Source organism: Heptranchias perlo, chromosome 28 (genome assembly GCF_035084215.1).
Source record: "Heptranchias perlo isolate sHepPer1 chromosome 28, sHepPer1.hap1, whole genome shotgun sequence".
Taxonomy (NCBI): domain Eukaryota; kingdom Metazoa; phylum Chordata; class Chondrichthyes; order Hexanchiformes; family Hexanchidae; genus Heptranchias; species Heptranchias perlo.
In genome coordinates this window covers 40,158,676-40,183,042 of record NC_090352.1, presented here as the reverse complement: position 1 = coordinate 40,183,042, position 24,367 = coordinate 40,158,676, and the positions used below count along the sequence as shown (strand labels likewise).

Sequence of the window (24,367 nt, the reverse complement as noted above, 5' to 3'; positions counted from 1 at the left end):
AGAAAACAACCCCAGCCTATCCAGTCTTTCCTCACAACTAAAATTCTCCAGCCCTGGCAACATCCTCGTAAATCTCCTCTGCACCCTCTCTAGTGCAATCACATCTTTCCTGTAATGTGGTGACCAGAACTGTATGCAGTACTCAAGTTGTGACCTAACTAGTGTTTTATACAGTTCTAGCATAACATCCCTGCTCTTATATTCTATGCCTCGGCTAATAAAGGAAAGTATCCCGTATGCCTTCTTAACCACCTTATCTACCTTTCTTGCTACCTTCAGGGATCTGTGGATATGCACTCCAAGGTCCCTCTGTTCCTCTACACTTCTCAGTATCCTCCCATTTATTGTGTATTCCCTTGCCTTGTTTGCTCTCCCCAAATGCATTGCCTCACATTTCTCCGGATTGAATTCCATTTGCCACTTTTCTGCCCACCTGACCAGTCCATTGATATCTTCCTGCAGTCTACAGCTCTCCTCCTCACTATCAACCACATGGCCAATTTTTGTATCATCTGCAAACTTCTTGATCATGCCCCTTACATTCAAGTCCAAATCATTAATATATACCACAAAAAGCAAGGGACCTAGTACTCAGTCCTGCGGAACCCCACTGGAAACAGTCTTCCAGTCACAAAAGGAGATGTTTTTAGGTGTGAGGGGAGGCGGGAGCTGGTTAAAGGTGATATTAAATACTTTACATGATGATGATTCCCAACAGTGACAAATATTTAGGATTGGACTGTAACTGAGTGTGACATCGCGTCCTGGAGTCTTAATCTTCAACTAAAGTTATAGATTAAACCACTCTGCAAAACATTTATTAAATTGTTTTTCAGTGCATTTTTCATGGGTAAGGCTTGAATGTGAGACAGTGAGCAGACTGCTTGGAGCTTAGTGAAATGGGGAACAAGGGCTGGTACCAGAGAGAGCCAGGGCACATTTCAATATTACCTTTACATCTTTCTATCCGCTAGCCTACAGCACCAGCTTTGTGCTGTGCAAAATCACAAAACACACAGATACAAGAAGTACAGGGAAATGCTTCAGCAGCCAACTGTCCAATCCAAACACAGCACTGTAATAAAGCCCACATGTTGCAGATTAAGGTAATGTGGGTCTGTAACTACTTCAGAACATCATCCAGATTAAATTTCGAACCTTCCTGCAGGTGCTCTTCTTGTTCCACCTGCATCTAATTTAAAGGAGTCCAAGTACAGCAGTTGAAAGTTCTTTTGGGGGGGGGGGGGGCTGGAAAGGAGAGTAGGAGCTTTTCCAAGAAGTTCCTGCCCTCAGAATGTGCATGTGCTGTAGTTAATGGCTATATGATGCCTTGTTCTGCAGTGTGTACATAAAAATTTTATTTGAGCTCTGTTTATGGCTGTGGCTTATATGCCCCTAGTGAGATACATTCAGAACAAATGGTCAATAAACACCTTGCAAGACCACGGAGTTTACGTGGTAACTAGAACTGCCAGAGGCAACATATCTGATACACCTTCAGTGTGGTGCCCAGACTCAAAACGACGAATAATGCCATGGAACAGGGAAACCCATATAGTACAGGTCACTATATGTACCTCTCCATGTCCTTTACACAGGACAGCCAATCCCATACTATCATTAAACGAGAAATGTGAACAGCAAGCTATGTATATTGTAGCTGTCTCCTTGGGGTAATTGGAGTTAATGACTGTTGACGGTGGCAAAATGGAATTGCCAGTAGGGGTGCAACATGCCCCACTTGAACTGCCCCATCATTCCAGGTTTGAGCACATAGTCCAGGCTGAGACACCAGTTCAGTACTATGGGAGTGCTGCACTGCTGAAAGTGCCATTCTTCAGATGAGATTTTAAACTGAGTCAACCCGTTCCAATGGTTCAAACAGATATTAAAAATCCTCATGCTGTGAAAGGCAAGGAGTTTTCCCACTGTCCTGGCCGCAGTCCTCTCTCAACCAATAACTCCAAAAACAGACTAACTTTTTTTTAAATCGCCCATCCCAAGTTGCCCTGTTTATAATTGAGTGGCTTGTTAGGCCACTTCAAAGGGCATTAAGAGTCAACCACATACTGTGGGACTGGGGTCACATGTAGGCCAGACTGGGTAGGAGTGGCAGGTTCTCCTCTCTGAAGGACACTGGTGAACCAGTTGGGTTTTTACCACAACCCGGCTGCTTTTGTGGTTATTTTTCTGGTGTCAGCCACAACTTTCCATGTTGGGATTTACACTCACAACCTTTGGGCTGCTAGTCCAGTACCAGAACCACTAGGCTACTGTACCCCCTTCTGGTTATTCATCTCACAGGTATTATGTAGGCAGATATGGTTAACCATTTTGCGCACAGCAAGATGCCTTCAAAGTAATTCATTATATGTGAGGTGCTGAGAAATGTTTAAGAGATGTGATGAGGTGCAAGATAATTGCCTGTCTGTTTTGTCTTGTATGGTTGTTGCAAGGAGTTAAAGGCAGTGGAAGCCCTGACACACGTCACAGACACTCTGGGCGTTCTGGGGAAATGCATGAAAGTCAAATTCTGCAAGAGGAGGAATAATTTGCAATGGGACAGGCTGCTGCTCTATCTGCTGTATGCCAGTGGCAGGAGAACCAAACCTGCTGCTGCAGCATTTAAAGTTCACTTAATAGGTACATTGAAACATGAGGATGTCAGCAGCAAATTCAAAACTAATTAAACATTTTAAAGGAATTTCATTTCTTCTAGATTAAGAGCCTGGCAGTAAAATGCAGCGTGTCGGGGAACACGGATACGTGTTGGGGAACACGTGTCTGGGACATGGAGCTGGACCACGGGTGCTATTCTCAAAACATTCTGCTGCAGCTCCCCCAATGGCTGTGTTGGAAAGTGCAGCACATAGACTAGGAAATACCCAGTTTTGAACCATGTTCTGTTACTGATTTAAGCTGGGGTTGCAATTGGGGTGCTACAGTTCAGCTCAGCAGCACTGGACGAGGGAGAGGGAGAAAAAAGTCAGTCATGGTTCTTGCTCCTGATCAATCCGTGTGTGAAGTGAGAGAGAGTGAGAGAGTGAGAGAGAGAGAGAGAGAAAAAAAACTAGAGTGTGAGTGTGTGTCTGTAATGTTCTCGCATAGTTTGCTGATATTTATGGACGCACACATGTAGAAAAGCCAGTTGGGTGAAGGTGTTGTAGGGTGACTGACTCTCCTGAAACTGTGTCCCAGCAGAGTCGGTGCATTCGATTGGAGGGGGGGCGGGGAGAGGAGGAAGAGGAGAAAAATTTGGAAATGGAAAACTTCTGCTGAACAATAAGCAGTTTTACAACTGCTACTGCAGCACTATGTTTTACAGGGTGCGCACAAAACCGCAGCCTAAAGCCAGAAGTGCAATCCCAATACTGACAGCACCAGGCACCCCCATGTTCCTGTTATTCTACAGGATCTTGGTGGTCCTGTTTAAGTTCTTCTGCAATGTTTATTGTCCTTTTCAAAGGGTGGAGTGGGGAAAGAGGTACAAGCAACTTTTCCCCAGTGGATCATCTCCTGTATTTAGAGTTTTTAGCCTGAACTTGCACGGTCTTTCTGTGAAGCTCTGTATAACCCCTACTCATCAGGCAAACAAAGGCACGAAGGCAAGGGGAGCACACGTCCCTCTTCATCACTAGAGTTGTGGGATTGATCGGTTTAGTGCAAGATTTGTGGGTAACCTTCTCACGCTCCTAACCATTTACTGTTTGGGCTCAGAGGAGCTGTTTTGGGTGGGGGAATGTGGAAGAAACAATGGGAGAATGGCTCATGACTAGGCCTTAAACATAGGAACAGGAGGAGGCCATTCAGCCCCTCGAGCCTGTTCCGCCATCTATTAGATCATGGCTGATCTGTACCTTGACTCTATTTACCTACCTTTGCTCCATATCCCTTGATATCCTTACTTAATCTATCGATCTCGGTCTTGCAAATTTCAATTGACCCCCAGCGTCCACAGCCTTTTGGGGGAGAGCTTTCCAGATTTCCACTATCCTTTGTGTGAAGAAATGTTTCCTGATTTCAGTACTGAACGGCCTAGCTCTAATTTTAAGATTGTGCCCCCTTGTTCTGGACTCCCCCACCATAGAATCATAGACAGTTACAGCACAGGAGGCCATTCGGCCCATCGAATATGTGCCGGCTCTGTGCAAGAGCAATCCAGACAGCCTCACTCCGCCGCCCTATCCCCATAGCCCTGCAAATTTTTTCCTTTCAAGTCTCATCCAGTTCCCTTTTGAAGGCCATGATTGAATCTGCCTCCTCCACCCCCTCGGGCAGTGCATTCCAGATTCTAAGCACTTGCTGTGTAAAAAAGTTTTTCCTCATGTCATCTTTGATTCTTTTGCCAATCACCTTAAATCTATGTCCTCTGGTGCTTGACCCTTCCGCCAATGGGAACAGTTTCTCTCTATCTACTCTGTCTAGACCCTTCATGATTTTGAATACCTCGATCAAATCTCCTCGCAACCGTCTCTGTTCCAAAGAGAACAACCCCAGCTTCTCCAGTCTATCCACGTAACTAAAGTCCCTCATCCCTGGAATCATTCTAGTAAATCCAGAAGAAATAGTTTCTCTCTACCTACCCTATCAAATCCCTTTATCATTTTAAACACCTCGTTTAGATCTGCCCCACTTTGAAGAAATGGTGTTTTATGAGATTACAAGGAGGCCTGTGAAGAGAATGTGTGTATTGTTTAAAAGGAATCACGTGAAGGTGGGCTCTGGGTAACTACATGTCCAGCGTGACGTTTCCTCTAAGAATGAAGTTGGGACGAGTGCTTTTCTCTGAAGCTGGTGTTACAGGAACCCGTTCATACCTGACACAAGCTGGGACATCGCTGCATAACAAGATTAAGCAATTCATAAACTGCCATCTCTCAAATCTTGATGAACAGAAATTCATAAAGTTTACAAAAAACACGCAAAAAGTTTTTTTTTTAAAAAAAGGTAATTTATCATGTGTCCGGAGGGCAGCGTTTCTGGATCAGACTGCTCCAGACTTGATCGAGCAGGCTCTGAGGGCATCAGAGGAGAAAAAAACTTCAGGATGGAGCCAGTACCAACAAGGCAATGCTCTGAAGCTTTCAAAGAAAAAGGCAGCTGTCTAGATATGAGTAAGAGCTTCAGATTTAATGAGTTATTGAGGAGCCTGTCCCCTCCCTCCTCCTTCACCACTTTCCATTTAACCAAAAACTCCAATATTTAACATCAGTGATATGAGATACACAGACTAACCCACACCCGAAGGGATAAGTGCTGCACAGAACACAGTCAAACCCTCTCAGCTTCCAGCTCAAACCCAATCACATGTTATTGGATGGTCACAATGACTAGATATGCACGTCTTTAGCAGTCAACGTAGTGACACATGGCTGTTGGAGATAACTAGACAGGCAACTTGTATTTATATTGTTCATCCCCCGTTTACAACTGAGTGGCTTGCCAGGCCACCTCAGAGGGTATGAAGAGTCAACTAGATTCATGTGGAGGCCAGACTGGGCAGGGTGAAAGGTTCCCTACTTTAGAGACATTAGTGAACCAGTTTGGTCTTTACCACAATTCAGCAGCCAGCTCAGAAATGACCAGATTTATTTAATTCAATTTCCCAACTTGCCATGGTGGGATTTCAACCCATGCTAGTCCAGGATACATTAGGCAAACAAGGCAGCCATTTTGTACACAGCAACATAAGGCAATAAAATGAATGATCTGTTAGTCTATTTTTAGTGGTGTTGGTTGAAGGAGGAATGTTGGCCAGAACACTGGGAAAATTCCCCACTTTTCTTTGAACAGTGCCATGGGATCTTTAATATCCACCTGAACATTTGAGTGTCTCAACTGAAGGACAGCACCTCTGACAGTGCAGCACTCCCTCAGTACTTTATTTGCTCAAGTCTTGGAGTGGGGCTTGAACCCACAACCTACTGAGTAGAACTAGATTGCGGGGGAGGGGGGAAGGGGGAGGGAGGAGAGAGGGTAAAGGAGTGTTGTGTCACATTTCCATTACTGCACAGTTACCTGCTGTCCGGTTGTATCCTCACTCCGGAACGCAATCGACTCCAGCTCGTTACCTCTGCTGGTTAGAGCCCGCAGACATGAGTCACGGGATTCAAACTTTTGTTCCAGGAAGTCAATGGCTTTCTTGGCTCTCTCTTGCACCAATTTGGCATGGGTTCCACCGTGGTAGTCTGTATCCTGGCCTTTAGCCAGACCGTCCAGCTCATTAATCACTGAAACATTAAACAGCACAGATAGTCTGTCAATTCTACATCCAGTATTTGAAAAGGCAGGAAATTATCCAAAATTTCATTATATTAACACTTCCAGTTTGAGACTACACAGACACAGTGAAATCTTCCTAAAATATATATCTAACTAACTGGACACAAGTGAAGCGACTGCAGATGCACGCCACCCAGGGAAGTGACTGCACTCGCTTCACCCAAGCAACACTGAGCTCTTGCTTGCGCCCACCAGCACCCGAGCAAGGGGTTGCCAAGGTACTAAACCGCTTGCTCACCCTGGCCGCTTAACCAGTACACTGCCATATCCACTGAGGTTAAAAGAAAACACAACTGCTAAAGGTACATAGAACGCCTGAAAGAGAAAAAAACAGGTTGATGGGTGAGGCTCCATCAGAACTGATGAAGGGTCTCCCTTGAAACATTAACCTGTCTTACTCTTTCAGGTGCTAACTAGTCTACTGTGTATTTCCAGCATTTCCGTAGAACCATCGAAAAGATACAGCACAGAAGGGGGCCATTCGGCCCATTGTGTCCGTGCTGGCTCGAAGAACAACCAGGTGCCCATTCTAATCCCACATTTCAGCACCCGGTCCATGGCCCTGCAGCTTACAGCACTTTAGGTGCAGGTCCAGGTACTTTTTAAAAGAGTTGAGGGTCCCTGCCTCTACCACCAATTCGGGCAGCGAATTCCATACACTCACCACACTCTGGGTAAAAAAGTTTTTCCTCATGTCCCCTCTAATCCTTCCGCCAATCAGCTTAAATCTATGTCCTCTAGTTCTTGAGCTCTCCGCTAGGAGAAACAGGTACTTCCTGTTTACTCTATCTGGGCCCCTCATAATTTTGTACACCTCAATCAAGTCTCCCCTCAGCCTCCTCTGCTCCAAGGAAAACAACCCCAACCTATCCAATCTCTCCTCGTAGCTGCAATTTTCAATCCCTGGCAACATTCTTGTAAATCTTCTCTGCACTCTCTCCAGGGCAATTACGTCCTTCCTGTAATGTGGTCACCAGAACTGTGCACAATACTCCAGCTGTGGCCTTACCAGCGTTTTATACAGTTCCATCATTACATCCCTGCTTTTGTATTCTATACCTCGGCTAATAACGAAGAGCATTCCGTATGCCTTCTTCACAACCTTATCTACCTGTACTGCCACCTTCAGAGATCTGTGCACATGCACTCCAAGGTCTCTCACTTCCTCTACCCCTCTCAATATATTCCCATTTACTGCGTATTCCCTTTTACTGTTTGCCCTCCCTAAGTGCATTACCTCACACTTCTCCGGGTTGAACTCCATTTGCCACTTTTCCGCCCACTCCACCAACCCATTGATATCTTCTTGGAGTCTACAGCTATCCTCTTCACTATCAACTACACGGCCAATTTCCTGTTTTTACTGAAGGTTTTGCTTTTTATAACCTTTTGCTGGTGACAATACCTCCAGCAACAAAGAACTAGTTAATCCAGACTTGTTACATTCAGGACTAAGAGCAAGTCAAGAAAGACTGACTGAGATTTTGCCCACTCAGCTTTCTGTCAATCACAACGGCTAAAAGCTCTCTCAGTTACTGGCACTCATCTCCTTGATTTGATCATGTCCACGTTAAGATGGCGAAAAACTTGTAGCAAAAGTTGGTCTGAAAAGCTGAGAGAAAAATAGGAATCCTCAAAAATCACTTGGTGCCACATCTGGTGGCAACAACAATGCCCAAATTCACTCAGCGATAGAATACAGTGCCTTCCTTGGCTGCTCTTGGATTTGGTGCTACCCAAAGTTATCAAGACCAATAGACAGGACAAAGACTACAACACTGAAATGCTGACAGAATGTCAGTCTTCTACAAGACCATGCCTGGACAGGCCCAAAGAGTTGCTGGCTCTGCAGCCAGACCTCCCACTCTATACCAGAAAAACAAGAGCTGTTCTCAACATTGTGCGTCAAAAAAACAAACTGCACTGGGTATAAGGGGTAAAGCTTCACACATCCCCTCTCCTGCCTGTGGAACTTTCTCCAGACAGCGCTGTTACCTGGAATTCTGGCCATTGCAGGCAGAAGCTGAAATGCAAAACTGAACAATACGTCAAGTGAGGGTTTTTTTTTTTAAAAACAGCTTGCAAAGATTAGGTTACAGGAATTCCCCAGGTTTTCCCCTGGCACCTCCAAATTCTACAACTTTCTGGGCTGCTAGCAACCACCAGGCAATTTCAAGGAGACATTTGTAGTCATGACAGTTGCCACCGTCTGCAACCTATTATATGCCCCAAAACACACAATCACCCACTAGTACAGGCAGAGAGGGCTGAGTGGTACAGTGAGTTAGACGCACTGTCCTTTCACCTCTGGAACCCACAATTCAAACCCATCTTAGACTGATTGGATGAAAATCTCATAGTTGGCTTTAAGACTCCTACCGAAATGAATTTGGGCAGTCTCTGTGCAGTCCTAATAGTCATGGGCCCAACATAAGACATTAATTCAAATGTTGGTTTTGGTTTTGAATTTAAATTGCCAACTTTACTCAGAGGCCACAGGATAGCCGGTGGTGGGTAAAGGAAAAATGTCACACCTGTAAGGTTAGGGTGGAACAAATTGTTGGGACAGTGTAGAGGGAGCTACACTCTGTATCTAACCCGTGCTGTACCTGCCCTGGGAGTGTTTGATGGGACAGTGTAGAGGGAGCTTTACTCTGTATCTAACCCGTGCTGTACCTGCCCTGGGAGTGTTTGATGGGACAGTGTAGCGGGAGCTTTACTCTGTATCTAACCCTGTACTTGCCCTGGGAGTGTTTGATGGGACAGTGTAGAGGGAGCTTTACTCTGTATCTAACCCATGCTGTACCTGCCCTGGGAGTGTTTGATGGGACAGTGTAGAGGGAGCTTTACTCTGTATCTAACCTGTGCTGCACCTGCCCTGGGAGTGTTTGATGGGACAGTGTAGAGGGAGCTTTACTCTGTATCTAACCCGTGCTGTACCTGCCCTGGGAGTGTTTGATGGGACAGTGTAGAGGGAGCTTTACTCTGTATCTAACCTGTGCTGTACCTGCCCCGGGAGTGTTTGATGGGACAGTGTAGAGGGAGCTTTACTCTGTATCTAACCTGTGCTGTACCTGCCCCGGGAGTGTTTGATGGGACAGTGTAGAGGGAGCTTTACTCTGCACCTAACCCATGACGCCACTTATTCTGTTGAAATAAAAGCTTATAAAAAGATCCCATTCAGCCATCCTCACAGCACAACATGCTCTCCAATGTGGCAGTGAAGTTAGGGTCTTATATTGCTGGTGGATATTCAGGCAAACAAGCTAGCTGAAGCCAAGTTCAGTCCACTTCTCGAGGGAAATCCAAAATAGATCAATTTATCTTTCCAGATCCTATGACATCATATAATTTGAGCATTAATTTCTGATGTATATGGGGGGGAAATTTAAAAAAACCATCTAATCAATTTGATTTGGCTTTGCACTTAAAGGCTTAAGTTTAAGTGAGGCAGATGAGGAGACGGGCTCCTGCTATGGTGCCCTGATTGAATCCATTTAGCTGCTTGCAGTTATGGTTTTCTTGTTATTAATTTGAAACAGGTGAACAATTTGTTAAAAGTATGATCTAAAGATTTAGGGCAAGGGCAGTACTTTAGAAAAATGGCAGATTGTTCTCAGGGAATTAGACTGGCCTTTGTCAATGTCAGATTATGTCTGAATCAAACTAGAACACTGAGCAGGTATTCTATTACACTTCGAAGTATTCACTATGGGTCTAAATCCAGCACCTTCTATTTGAAGGAACCCTGATATGTTTAATGAGGCTGTCTCCAAGGCACTTTCACATCAGACCAAGGTTCTACCCAGTTTTTGCCAAAAAATTAAGATTCAGATTCCACTTTTCTAGGGTATCCCTCACCACTGAACGATCTGTTCCAAATCTATTATTCTTAGCTTGTGTTTTACTCCAAAGGAAGAACATTCCTACTCTTTGGGAGTTGTTTCCAAATCCCCTCTGAAAAGAGCTGCTATAAGGATAATTGGGTGAAAAGACAAAACTGGAAAATGAACCCGCAAAAGGATTGAGTGTTTCTCTGGGAACATTCAGCCCCTCGAGCCTGTTCCGCCATTCAATTAGATCAGGGCTGATCTGTATCTTAACTCCATCTACCCGCCTTGGTTCCATAACCCTTAATACCCTTGCCTAATCTATCGATCACAGTTTTGAAATTTTCAACAGCTGTTTGATGAGAGTTCCAGATTTCCATTACTCTTTGAACATAAAAGCATAATAGGAGCAGGAGTAGGCCATACGGCCCCTCGAGCCTGCTCCATCATTCAATCACATCATGGCTGATATTCAACCTTAACTCCACTTTCCTGCCCAATCCCCATATCCCTTGATTCCCCTAGAGTCCAAAAATCTATCGATCTCAGCCTTGAATATACTCAACGACTGAGCATCCACAGCCCTCTGGGGTAGAGAATTCCAAAGATTCACAACCCTCTGAGTGAAGAAATTCCTCCTCATCTCAGTCTTAAATGGCCGACCCCTTATCCTGTGACTCTGCCCTCTAGTTCTAGACCCTCCATCCAGGGGAAACAACCTGTCAGCGTTTAAGCCCCCTCAGAATCTTATATGTTTCAATGAGATCACTTCTCATTCTTCTAAACTCCAGAGAGTATAGGCCCATTCTACTCAACCTCTCTTCATCGGACAACCCTCTCATCCCAGGAATTAATCCAGTGAACTGTGTGTTCTGACGTCACCTCTGAATGGCCTGGCTCTAATTTTAAGGTTGTGCCCCCTTTTCTGGACTTCCCAACCATAGGAAATAGTTTCTCTATCTACCCTGTCAACTCCTTTGTTCATCACTAGCAACAAGTAGTAGTATTGAAATGGGGTTCTTTAAAGGAGGATTGAAGTGTTTCAATATGAAGCACTTACTCCTTCCAGGTCATGTTTTAAAAAAAACTCCAACTTGGTAGAAGATAATGAAGTTAATTTGTCCTTGGACACAGAGCCCCAACATTTCCCAGTGCTGTTTATTGGCTTGGACACATCCCAGTGAGTGCGATGTCCAATGGAATGGCTTGTTGATGAGTACTGCACTTGACTTTGGCTGAGCAGCTCTCTGTAGAGTATGGAGATTTCAATGGCGAAATACAAGGAAAAATCTCAGCGGCTCTACTTTAATCCGAACTACATTTGGAGGGAGTATTTTATACTGACAAACGAAGAATGGGAGAGGCATGTTACACAGAGTTACAAAGAAATTACATCACAGAAACACCAGTCCATCTTGGTGTTTCATAGAATGATACAGCACAGGAGGCCATTCGGCCCATCATGTCTGTGCCGGCACTTTGAAAGAGCTATCCAATTGGTTCCACTCCCCTGCTCTTTCCCCATAGCCCTGCTAATTTTTCACTTCAAGTATTTATCCAATTCCCTTTTGAAAGTTATCATTGAATCTTCTTCCACCGCTCTTTCAGGCAGCGCATTCCAGGTTATAACAACTCGCTGTGTAAAAATATTCTCCTCTTCTCGCCTCTGGTCCTTTTACCAATTACCGTAAATCTGTGTCCTCTGGTAACCGACCCTCCTGCCACTGGAAACCGTTTCTCCTTATTTACTCTATTGAAACCCATGATTTTGAACACCTTCTGCTCCGAGAACAACTCCAGTCTCTCCAAGTAATTAAAGTCTTTCATCCCTGGTACCATTCTAGTAAATCTCCTCTGCACTCTCTCTAAGGCCTTGACATTCTTCCTAAAGTGCGGTGTCCAGAATTGGCCACAATACTCCAGCTGGGGCATACCCAGTTATATAAAGGTTCACCATAACTTCCTTGCTTTTGTATTCTATGCCTCTATTTATAAAGCCCAGGATCCCGTATACCTTTTTAACAGCCTTTTCAACTCATCCTGCCACCTTCAAAGATTTGTGTACGTACACCCCAGGTCTCTCTGTTCCTGCACCCCCATTAAAATTGTACCATTTAGTTTATAGTGCCTCTCCTCGTTCTTCCTACCAAAATGAATCACTTCACACTTCTCTGCGTTAAATTTAATTTGCTATGTATCTGCCCATTTCACCAGTCTGTCTATGTCCTCCTGAAGTCTGTTATTATCCTCCTCACCGTTTACTACATTTCTGAGTTTCGTGTCTGCAAACTTTGAAATTATGCCCTCTATACCCAAGTCCAAATCTTTAATATATATCAAAAAGAGCAGTGGTCCTAATAGTGACCCTTGGGGGACACCACTGTATACTTCCCTCCAGTCTGAAAGACAACCGTTCACCACTACTCTCTGTTTTCTGTCCTTTCGCCAATTTCATATCCATGCTGCCGCTGCCCCTTTAATCCCATGGGCTTCAATTTTGCTAACAAGTCTATTACTTGGTATCTTCCACACGAACAGTAGTCCTAATCCTTCCTACGTGTCTGCCCTGTTCCCATATCCATTTATCCCATTTCCTTCGCCCACCTATCTAACCTATTCTTAAATGTTGACACAGTCTCTGCTTCAATCACTAACTCTGGAAGTGCATTCCAGTCTCACAGCCCTCTGTGTAAAAAGAGATTTTCCTGCTCTTTGTCCTAAATCTTTTATATTTGATCTTGTATCTATGTACCCTTGTTGTAGGCCCCTCAATCACTGGAAACAGTCTGTTTCTATCTACTCTGTCTGATCCTTTCATAATTTTAAACACCTCTATCAAATCACCCTGTAATCTCTTTTGTTCTAATAAAAATAGCCCCAATTTTTCAAGTCTTTCTTTATATTTCCATTTGCTCATATCAGACAGCTTCCTAGAGCAGTGTTGTTTAATACCTTAGCCACATGTGGCTAATTGCATTTCTGATTAGCAAATAAAAAATGAGTAATAAACACTGTTGTTGGGCAGGTGATCTCAATACTCATTTGCATGGTGTATGCATGTGACCGTCAACCTTTTTGTGCATTTATTGGTGAGACAAAAAGCAGAGTATGAATGTGTTTTGATCATTGAGGGTGTTTTACTTCCTTGGTTACTGAATGGTAGTAGATATTTGTTAGGTAAATATACACGCGAAGTACATTTATGTGTAGGGTGTGACATGCCTTTTCTACTAAAATTAGTGCATGGGGCTAAAATGGTGTCGTCGTAGCCTCACCTGCGGTTAGTCAGTGATTACTATGGACCACATGGTCACAGTGAATCTGTGCTGTACCCTCTCTAGCGCTTCAACATTCTTCCTATAGTGTGGAGCCCAATACTGCACACGCAACTCCAACTGTGGTCTTACTAAGGTTTTATATAGATTCATTATTAAATCTTAACCTTTAAATTCTATATCTCTTACCATAAAACCTAGCATTCCATTCATTTTTTAATGGCCATGTCCACTTGAGATGCTGCTTTTAATGTCTTGTGCACCTAAACCCCCAAATATCTGCTCTACCACATCACCCAGCCTTCCCACATTCAAAGTATAATTATTGCTTCTTTTAAAACCAAAGTATACCACCTCACACTTACTAACATTGAATTCTATCTGCCACATTTTTACCATCTTATCAATATCCCCTTGCAGCTTCCTTGAGAGGCCGGTGCTACTATATGAGCCACACTGACACAAAGATGGTGGATAGTTTAACTGGGGGAGATTTTCATTGAAAAATTAAGACCATTGTACCTTTAGAAAATGTTCCACCCTTCTTGATTTGGTCTGCCTCCACCACCCTCCCAAGTTTCCTAAAGCAGAAAAACTATTTTGAGGGAGAGAAGAGTGTGTGCCTAGGAGCTACAGCAAAAGCCAAGCTAATGATGCTTCAAACTGCATGCCTCCAATCTTATCTCAACCCAACTCAACTCCCAGTCTCATCTCAGCTATCTCCCAACTCTATTCCCAATCTCGTAACACATCTCCCAGTTCCATCCCCAATCTCATATCAAGTCATCTCATCTCCCAGTCTCATGTTAAGGGGTTAACAGATCAGATCTGACTGCCAAAACCATTGAGTTTTCTTACATGACTCTCAGCTGGACTTGGTCCAAACAGAAAAACTAGTAAAGTGAGAGTGTGCTGGATGAAACTCAGTCATTTTTGGAGAACACACGTGGCAACTGGATTTCCAAAACAATGCTTCCATAATGAAGTTTGTGATAATTTCCTTTCCTTTTACATTTTGGAGTTTCCAATGCTAGTTTCTAGAGGAAGAACATACAGGTGCTGCACAGGGGTGGTTGGCTCTGACAGCGGTGCTGCCATCACCATTTCAAGGCAATTGGGGGCGGGGGGGAGGGAAGAGGAGTCGGTGAACAGCACACAGAGGTAACCTACAAGACCCCCAAGGGACCTTGTGAGGATATTTTTGGATTCTAAGAGAGAAATTCAGAAAACATAAATAACAACAACTTGCATTTATATAGCGGCTTTAACATAGTAAAATGCCCCATGATGCTATATAAATGCAAGTTGTTGCTATTTATGGTCCATGATCCCCACAAAGCAGTCCTGACTATGGACGTTTTGCATAATTTTGTTGGAAAAAAAGGTTTTTACAGAACCATTCCAATGGGACTAGATTCCTGATAAGCCTTTCTTTTCATAGAATCATAGAAAGGTTACAGCATGGAAGGAGGCCATTCAGCCCAGTGAGTATGTGCCGTTTCTATGCAAGAGCAATCCAGCTAGTCCCACTCCCCCGCCCTATCCCCGTAGCCCTGCAAATTTTTCCTTTCAAGTACTTATCCAGTTCCCTTTTGAAGGCCATGATTGAATCTGCCTCCACCACCCCCTCGGGCAGTGCATTCCAGATCCTAACCACTCGCTGTGTAAAAAGGTTTTTCCTCATGTCACCTTTGCTTCATTTGCCAATCACCGTAAAACTATGCCCTCTGGTCCTTGACCCTTCCGCCAATGGGAACAGTTTCTCTCTATCTACTCTGTCTAGACCCTTCATGATTTTGAATACCTCTATCAAATCTCCTCGCAACCTTCTCTGTTCCAAGGAGAACAACCCCAGCTTCTCCAGTCTATCCACGTAACTAAAGTCCCTCATCCCTGGAATCATTCTAGTAAATCTCTCCTGCATCCTCTCCTGCAATCTCTCCTGCATCACATCTTTCCTAAAGTGCGGTGCCCAGAACTGGACACAATACTCCAGTTGTGGCCAAACCAGTGATGTATCAACGTTCATCATGACTTCCATACTTTTGTACTCTATGCCTCTATTTATAAAGCCCAGGATCCCGTAATGCTTTTTTAACCACTTTCTCAACCTGCCCTGCCACCTTCAATGATTTGTGCACATATACCCCCAGATCTCTCTGTTCTTGTACCCCTTTTAGAGTTGTGCCCTCTAGTTTATATTGCCTCTCCTCGTTCTTCCTACCGAAATGTATCACTTCGCATTTTTCTGCGTTAAATTTCATCTGCCACGTGTCCGCCCATGCTACCAGCCTGTCTATATCACTGTCCTCCTCACTGTTTACTACCCAAGTTTTGTGTCATCTGCAAATTTTGAAATTGTGCCCTGTACACCCAAGTCCAAGTCATTAATATGTATCAAGAAAAGCAATGTTCCCAGCACCGACCCCTGGGGAACACCACTGTACACCTCCCTCCAGTCCGAAAAACAACCGTTCACCACTACCCTCTGTTTCCTGTTACTTAGCCAATTCTGTATCCATGTTGCTACTGCCCCCTTTATTCCATGGGCCGCAATCTTGATGATAAGCCTACCATGCGGCACTTTATCGAAAGCCTTTTGAAAGTCCATATACACCACATCAACTACATTGCCCTCATCTACCTTCTCTGTTACCTCATCAAAAAAACTCTATCAGGTTAGTTAAACACGATTTGCCTTTAACAAATCCGTGCTGGCTTTCCCTAATCAATCCACACTCGTCCAAGTGACTGTTAATTCTGTCCCGGATTATCGTTCCTAAAAGTTTCCCCACCACCGAGGTTAAACTGACTGGCCTATAGTTGCTGGGTTTATCCTTACACCCTTTTTTGTACAAGGGTGTAACATTTGCAATTCTCCAGTCCTCTGGCACCACCTCCGTATCTACGGATGTTTGGAAGATTATGGCCAGTACCTCCGCAATTTCCATCCTTACTTCCCTCAGCAATCTAGGATGCATCCCATCCGGACCGGGTGACTTATCTACTTTAAGTATACAAGCCTTTCTAGTACCTCTTCTTTATCAATTTAGCCCATTCAGTATCTCAACTACATCTTCTTTTACTGAGACTCTGGCAGGTCTAATTTCAGTTCCAGTGGTTGATGGTAGGGATGCTCAGACAGTCTGAATGAGATATCAAAACTTCTAATATATCTTCCTGTCACTGGGATTTCAGTACTGTTTAAACTGAAATTGTTTAACACTTGAACTGTGAAAAACAACCAGCAAAACAATTTTAGATTCTGTCCTTCCAAACTCGGGTTGTGGCTGGAAAGAGCATTTTGTTTTGCACAACACGAAGATGAAGTACCGGTGGGTACAAGTTTGTCATTGGGGGTGGAACAATATCAGGGCATGAATTAAGATGATCACACAATGAGTGTATCCTAAAATATTGCAGTGTACTGTGTTAAGTACACTAAAAAGATTATCTGGTCATCATCTCATTGCTGTTTGTGGGATCTTGCTGTGGGCAAATTGGTGGCCGCGTTTCCTACATTACAACAGTGATTGCGATTCAAAAGTACTTCATCGGCTGTAAAGCGCTCTGGAACATCCTGAGGTTGAGAAAGGCATTGTATAAATGCAAGTTCTTTCTAAGTCAGATGTGTCCAAGGTTTTTGTCTCCAGGAGAGCCGCTTAGGGCTGTACCATAGAGCCTTATGGGCTACTTATACAGTTTAAAACCCATGTTCCCATTCATTTTCATATATCTCAACTTAGTGATTTGATTTCAAAACTGAGATGAGGAGAAACTTCTTCACTCAGAGGGTAGTAGGTCTGTGGAATTTGCTGCCACAGGAAGCTGTGGAAGCTACATCATTAAATAAATTTAAAACAGAAATAGACAGTTTCCTAGAAGTAAAGGGAATTAGGGGTTACGGGGAGTGGGCAGGAAATTGGACATGAATTTAGATTTGAGGTTAGGATCAGATCAGCCATGATCTTATTGAATGGCGGAGCAGGCTCGAAGGGCCGATTGGCCTACTCCTGCTCCTATTTCTTATGTTCTTATTTACAATTTATCTATCAATGAGGCGACAGCGCTAAAAACAGCCCTTTCCAAACCTTCATACCCACAAAATTTAAATAGCACAAACCAGAGAGTAAGAAATATAACAGCAAACAGGGCTGATGGGCCATAGTTTGGACATCCCTAGATTAAGTGAAAATTTCTCTCCCATGTATTGGTACCTAAATCAGACTAGGAGCAACACTGCTGTAAAGCTTTTACATAGTTCCTGTATTGGGTTTCATAGCGTTGTTGAAGAAAGTTTATAGTTTAGAATTGGTTTGTCCCTGAAATCAATTAATGAATCAGGATAGATTCCTGATACTTTCGAGCTTTTTAAAGACAAACTGAGCTTGCACTTAATATAAACTGACAGTACTGAATTGGCCTCAAGAACTTTTGGCTTGCAACAAGTAAAATCCTGGCAACAGCATTCCTATCAAATTCTGTACTGAAGGTTCAAAAGATTACATGGAAGCAGGTAATTGGGAATGAAGCCCGATGCTTAATCACTGATGTTGCTGCCTTGCCAGTGCTTTGGGGCTGTCTCAGTATGTCTCTCATCACCTCTTGTATGCATGGTCCCTGCACCACTGACAAACAGGCTGACAAACTCATGATTTTGTTTTTACTAAAAACACTCGAGGGAAGTCAAACAATTTCTATAAGGAAACAACATTGTTAAATAACAGTTCAAGAGCAAATAGTTCTTAATAAGCATAAAACCGTACAAATACATCTCACTGCAACCCAAACCACCCAACTACCCGTTCAAAACACAAACTACCCAACTACCCGATCAAAACACAAACCACCCAACTACCAGATCAAAACACAAACTACCCGCCATCTGAATTAAAAGAGTAGGCATCCCTCCTATTAGATCGCTGATCAGCCAATTGTACTGGCTAAGTAACGCACAGCATTTGTCAGTCATTGTCTCTGCTTGACTGCACTTCTCCCCGTATCCTTAAACTGTTCTAAAGCTTTCTGTATTTGTGAACCAGGACTGGCTAACAGTTTCAGAACACTAGATCTCCCCTGAAGCACAAAGCCTTTTGCTGGTGCTCCCACAAGTGCTTCTGCCTCCAAGTTAACACTGGGAGTTAACATTCTGATAAGTAACTCAGGATTCGGAACCTCACTCTAAAAAGCTTGGCTTATTCAGGATCTCCATGTGATATCCAACAGCTGGTCTTCCCCAGGAAACCCCACCAGCCCCATTATAAACACAGCTCTCAAAAAATGCTCTTCATTGGGACTGGGTGTTGCAATGGGTTAGAACAATGGCCTCTCATCTCTGGGGCCTGGTTTTGAACCCAGCCCAGACAGCTGGACTAAAGACCTCCCTCTTTCTAAGTGGCAGAGTGGGTGGCAGGGCCTGACCTTTCTCACTTGGAACCTGGGTTCAAATCAAGCTCAGGGGAGAAGAAAGGTGGTAAGTGGTGTAAAATGCTGACCTTTTCATTTCTGGAACCTGCATTTGAGGCCAACTCAGACAGCTGGTCTGTAGACCACCCTCCACTTTCTAAATTGTGGGCCATGCAATTAATTCATTAGAACAATGAATCACTGGGGCTTGGGTTCTAATTGAGCTCAAATCAATATGCAGCCCCTCTCTGCAAATGACGGGCTAGTTGGCAAAAGAACCTGGAACTTGTTTTTATTTCTTACACCTGGTTTGGTTAAAATGGAGGAACATTTTTCTGTGTTGTGCATGATAAAGGGATTCGATATGGTAGGTACAGACCCTGGGTAGAAACTATTTCCTCTGGTGGGGGAATCCAGAACAAGAAGGCATAATCTTAAAATTAGAGCTAGGAGATTTAAGAGTGAAATCAGGAAACACTTTTTCACACAAAGGGTGGTGGAAATCTGGAATTCTCCCCCCCCAAAAGGCTCTGGATGCTGGGGTCAACTGAAATTTTCAAAACTGAGATCGACAGATTTTTATTAGGGAAGGGTATCAAGGGATAGGGAGCAAAGGCGGGTAAATGGAGTTGAGGTACAGATCAGTCATAATCTAACTGAATGACAGAACAGACTCGAGGGGCAGAATGGCCTATTCCTGTTCCTATTGACAGAGAATCTTTCCTCTCTACCACCTGAGTCCAAACACAGGATGAAGAAGCTCCCGTGACTATGGCTGAAATGGTCAGTTGTGTACTTTATTTCAGTAGTAAATGCACAGACTCTTGGCCCTTTAGCTGCTATAAATGATGCACTATCACAAACCCTTGCTGAACTGATCCAGAGCCAGCAACGTCACTTGGCTTTGTTGTCACTAGATCCTTTAGTGGCAGCAAAAGCAAAGTTGGCGGCTGACAAATCATGCGGCTGTGTCGGCACAAACATTTCCGACTGGGAGCCTTTTTTTGGGTGCCCATTATCGTGGTTGTGTTTCCTCTAACAGTATAAAGCAGGCAAGTGAAAAGTAAAAAGACTAATTATACGCCATACTTAGCATCAATGTAAAGTGGTTTCAGACTTGGACCTAATGTGGTATAACTGGGGGATGAAGTCATAGAGAGCTTAGGCCTGTCAACCATAATGGAGAAATATAAGCCAGCAAGGACAGCAAATTACAAACACAGGAGGAGCAATACAATCAATGAAAGAATATCAGAATTAGAGGGGACCAGAGGCATTGGCAGGGCAATCATATCAACAACAGTAGCCCGAGCAGTATCACATCCCTCCTTTCCCACTCCTGGAGCTCTGTGAAACTTTTTACCTGATTTACCAAATCAACACGAACTCCGTACACTACAGGCTTTGTGCACATTCATGCAGTTGTTGTAGGCTGCAGAAGTCAAACAACAACCAGCATTAAAAAGAATGGTGTCAACAGCAATACTGCAAAAAATAAATCAAGGGTTCATTGCCAGATACAATGTAATACTACACGGTCAGTGGGCGAGGGTGAAACACTTTTCTCTGTCCATTTTGCAACTAGATCTGGCACCCACCAGGTCAGGCACGGCCTTGGTTTCTCCCACTATGTTGCCGTGGCAACATTCCCAAGTTCTCACCTAGAAGGAGACCCCATACCCTGCCCCTGCCCAGTATTAGGCTTGACAAACAGAGGCAGCAGTAATTTGCAGAAGATCTTTTGCAGTCCAAATGCCTCCTGTCTCAGAGCTAGATCACTCAATTAGTACTACATTTTGGAGCAAGTTTGCACTCAAACCAAATCCACTTACCCTTAATTAAAAATATTCCATTATAAGACTCGCATGTTTGGTGTGTCAAATTGCTGAGAATGCCACTGCTGAATGTGGTGCTGCACTAGTGACAAGCTGTTGCTCAGACCACACAGATTGCTTTGTGCACCCTTAGAACATAAAATTACAGTTGAATTTTGTGGTTAGGACTTGATTGTTTTGGCACAAGCACACAGTAGTTGCTGCCATCTACCTTGGAAATGAAACTGGAGCCCTGGAGACATCAGTCCGCTCAGACTCCCAGTAAACACATACAACATTTAGGATCAGTTTACAGGATTGGCCTCAGGAACCGTTTCAAATTGGTCACTATTCAAACACAAGTCAAGAGTGGGTGCTATCAATACCCAGTCAGTGCCCACTGCGAATGCTCTGTTTCCCCATCTACACAAGGGAAGGACAGTGAAGTGGGCACGGAGCTAAGTTCAAACACAGCAGGAGAACACTGTTCCACATGTCATTCTTATGCCAAGTGTCATGGACTGCTGTTAACCAAGGAAGAAAGGGAGGGGCTTTTCGTCTTTTTTTCCTGAAGGTGCTGACTCTTGCTGGGGTATGGCTACACAGGTGTTATAGCCTTCCAGTACCTTGCTCAAATGACCATCTTTCACGTGTGAGCCCAGAGGCTGCCAGTCAGCTATAGGTCCACGGGAGGCATTACTGATCTGAATCCTATCATCACCCAAAGTCCTCTAACTCTATGCTTGCAGTCCAAGTTAAACAGCCTAGTTTATATCGACACTGTCTACAGCTCTGAGCACAAGACCCAGTCCATGCCCCTCCAAATATTTTATTCCTTTTATATGAGAGTAAACTAGCAGGGAACATAAAAACTGACTGTAAAAGCTTCTATAAATGTCAAGAGAAAAAGATTAGTGAAGACAAATGTAGGTCCCTTACAGTCAGAAATGGGGGAAATTATAATGGAGAACAAAGAAATGGCAGAACAAAGAAATGGCAGAACAATTAAACACATACTTTGGTTCTGTCTTCACAAAGGAGGACACAAATAACCTGCCAGAAATGTTAGGGAACCAAGGGTCTAGTGAGAGGGAGGAACTGAAGGAAACCAGTATTGGTAAAAAAAGTGCTCGGGAAATTAATGGGGCTAAAGGCTGACAAATCCCCAGGGCCTGATAATCTACATCCCAGAGTACTAAAGGAAGTGGCCCTGGAAATAGCGGATGCATTGGTGATCATCTTCCAAAATTCTATAGACTCTGGAATAGTTCCTACAGATTGGAGGGTGGCAAATGTAACCCCACTATTTAAAAAAGGAGGGAGAAAAAACCGGGAATTATAGACCAGTTAGCCTAACAGTAGTGGGGATAATGCTAGAGACTATTATAAAAGACGTGATAATAGAACACTTGGGAGGGCATTAACAGGATTGGACAAAGTCAGCATGGGTTTATGAAAGGGAAATCATGCTTAACAAATCGACTGGAGTTTTTTGAGGATGTAACTAGTAGAATAGATAGGGGAGAACCAGTGGATGTGGTGTATTTGGATTTTCAGAAGGCTTTTGATAAGGTCCCACACAAGAGGTTAGTGTGCAAAATTAAAGCACATGGGATTGGGGGTAATATACTGGCATGGATTGAGAATTGGTTGACAGACAGGAAACAGAGAGTAGGAATAAACGGGTCTTTTTCGGGGTGGCAGGCAGTGACTAGTGGGGTACCGCAGGGATCAGTGCTTGGGCCCCAGCTATTCACAATATATATCAATGATTTGGATGAGGGAACTAAATGTAACATTTCCAAGTTTGCAGACGACACAAAGCTGGGGTGGAATGTGAGCTGTGAGGAGGATGCAAAGAGGCTCCAATGTGACTTAGACAAGTTGGGTGAGTGGGCAAGAACGTGGCAGATGCAGTATAACGTGGATAAATGTGAGGTTATCCACTTTGGTTGTAAAAAAAAAGGCAGATTATCTGAATGGTGATAGATTGGGAAAAGGGGAGATGCAACAAGACCTGGGTGTCCTTGTACACCAGTCGCTGAAAGCGAGCATTCAGGTACAGCAAGCAGTTAGGAAGGTGAATGGTATGTTGGCCTTCATTGCGAGAGGATTTGAGTACAGGAGCAGAGGTGTCTTACTGCAGTTATACAGGATCTTGGTGAGACCACATCTGGAGTATTGTGAGCAGTTTTGGTCTCCTTATCTGAGGAAGGATGTCCTTCTCATGGAGGGAGTGCAACAAAGGTTTACCAGACTGATTCCTGGGATGGCAGGACTGATGTATGAGGAGAGATTGGGTCGACTAGGCCTATATTCACTCGAGTTTAGAAGAATGAGAGGTGATCTCATCGAAACATATAAAATTCTAACAGGACTAGACAGGCTAGATGCAGGGAGGATGTTCCTGATGGCTGGGGAGTCCAGAACCAGGGGTCACAGTCTCAGGATACGGGGTATGACATTTAGAACCGAGATGAGGAGAAATTTCTTCACTCAGAGGGTGGTGAACCTGTGGAATTCTCTACCACAGAAGGCAGTGGAGGCCAAGTCATTAGATGTATTCAAGAAGGAGATATATATATTTCTTAATGCTAAAGGGATCAAGGGATATGGGGGAAAAAGCAGGAACAGGGTACTGAGTTAGACGATCAGCCATGATCATTTTGAATGGTGGAGCAGGCCTGAAGGGCCGAATGGCCTACTCTTGCTCCTATTTTCTATGTTTCCTTCAATGAAAACGAGTTCAATTCCAAGTGTCTCCTTCTCGTTTGGAGCTTCAAGTACCAAGAACATATTTGTTGCCTTCCCCTGAATCCTCTCTAACATATGTCACTTTTGAAAGGCATGGCCCAAAATGGCACAGCATATATATCTAAAGAATCTTAACTTGGGGTGCAAACTAACGACTGATTTTTAAATTTTAAAATATTGCCACCCCTGTACATCAGACGTTAAAGTGCTTCAGAGGGGCTAAGAGTTGTACCTCATAGAAATAAGATTTACACCCATCTACTTTTCCCTGTTCTGCAGTAACAATTACAGGTACAGTTAGACTATGTCACTATTTCTTTACAAAGAAGGTAACAGCTGGACGGGTGGGTGGGATCATGACCCTGGACTCATTGAAGCAACAACTGGATGCTGTAATGAGAGGTGAGTCGAGTTGGTATTCTGGTAGCCTGAGACCCAATGGGCTGGAGCATTTTCTTCATCCTTACACATCTTGTTACCACATTCCATTCAAAATACCAGCGAGCTGAGATTGTGTTACTGGACATCAACACATCAATCTGCAAGAGCAAAGCCCCAACCATTTAGAATGCCACCACTACCCCACAGTGTGGTTACAGCCTGCATTGTGAGCGCTCAGACAGCTGCTATTGTTCATTCCTATTTGGCTGTGTGGTTTGCTATTTTCTGACACTTCAGTCCTAGTCATCACTGCCATCTGTGGGATTTGCTGACAGAACTGGAGCAGGAGCACGTACAGGGATGTGGTTACCCCATACGTCACTAAACCAATGTAATCACCCCGTTACGCCCTGGCACCACCGTCGCCCCCGTTACGCCCCGGCACCACCGTCGCCCCCGTTACGCCCCGGCACCACCGTCGCCCCCGTTACGCCCCGGCACCACCGTCGCCCCCGTTACGCCCCGGCACCACCGTCTCCCCCGTTACGCCCCGGCACCACCGTCTCCCCCGTTACGCCCTAAGACCACCGTCTCCCCCGTTACGCCCTAAGACCACCGTCTCCCC

General features: G+C 44.1%; 1 protein-coding gene across 1 annotated transcript in view; it reads right to left on the bottom strand.

Annotated features, from left to right (window-relative positions):
- smg6 (SMG6 nonsense mediated mRNA decay factor) overlaps nucleotides 1-24,367 on the bottom strand; it is a 323,207-nt gene that overhangs the window by 12,157 nt on the left and 286,683 nt on the right. The window contains exon 17 of the mRNA XM_068008576.1: nucleotides 6,019-6,230. Coding sequence (XP_067864677.1) covers nucleotides 6,019-6,230 — 212 coding nt within the window. The remainder of the gene's footprint in view (nucleotides 1-6,018; nucleotides 6,231-24,367) is intronic.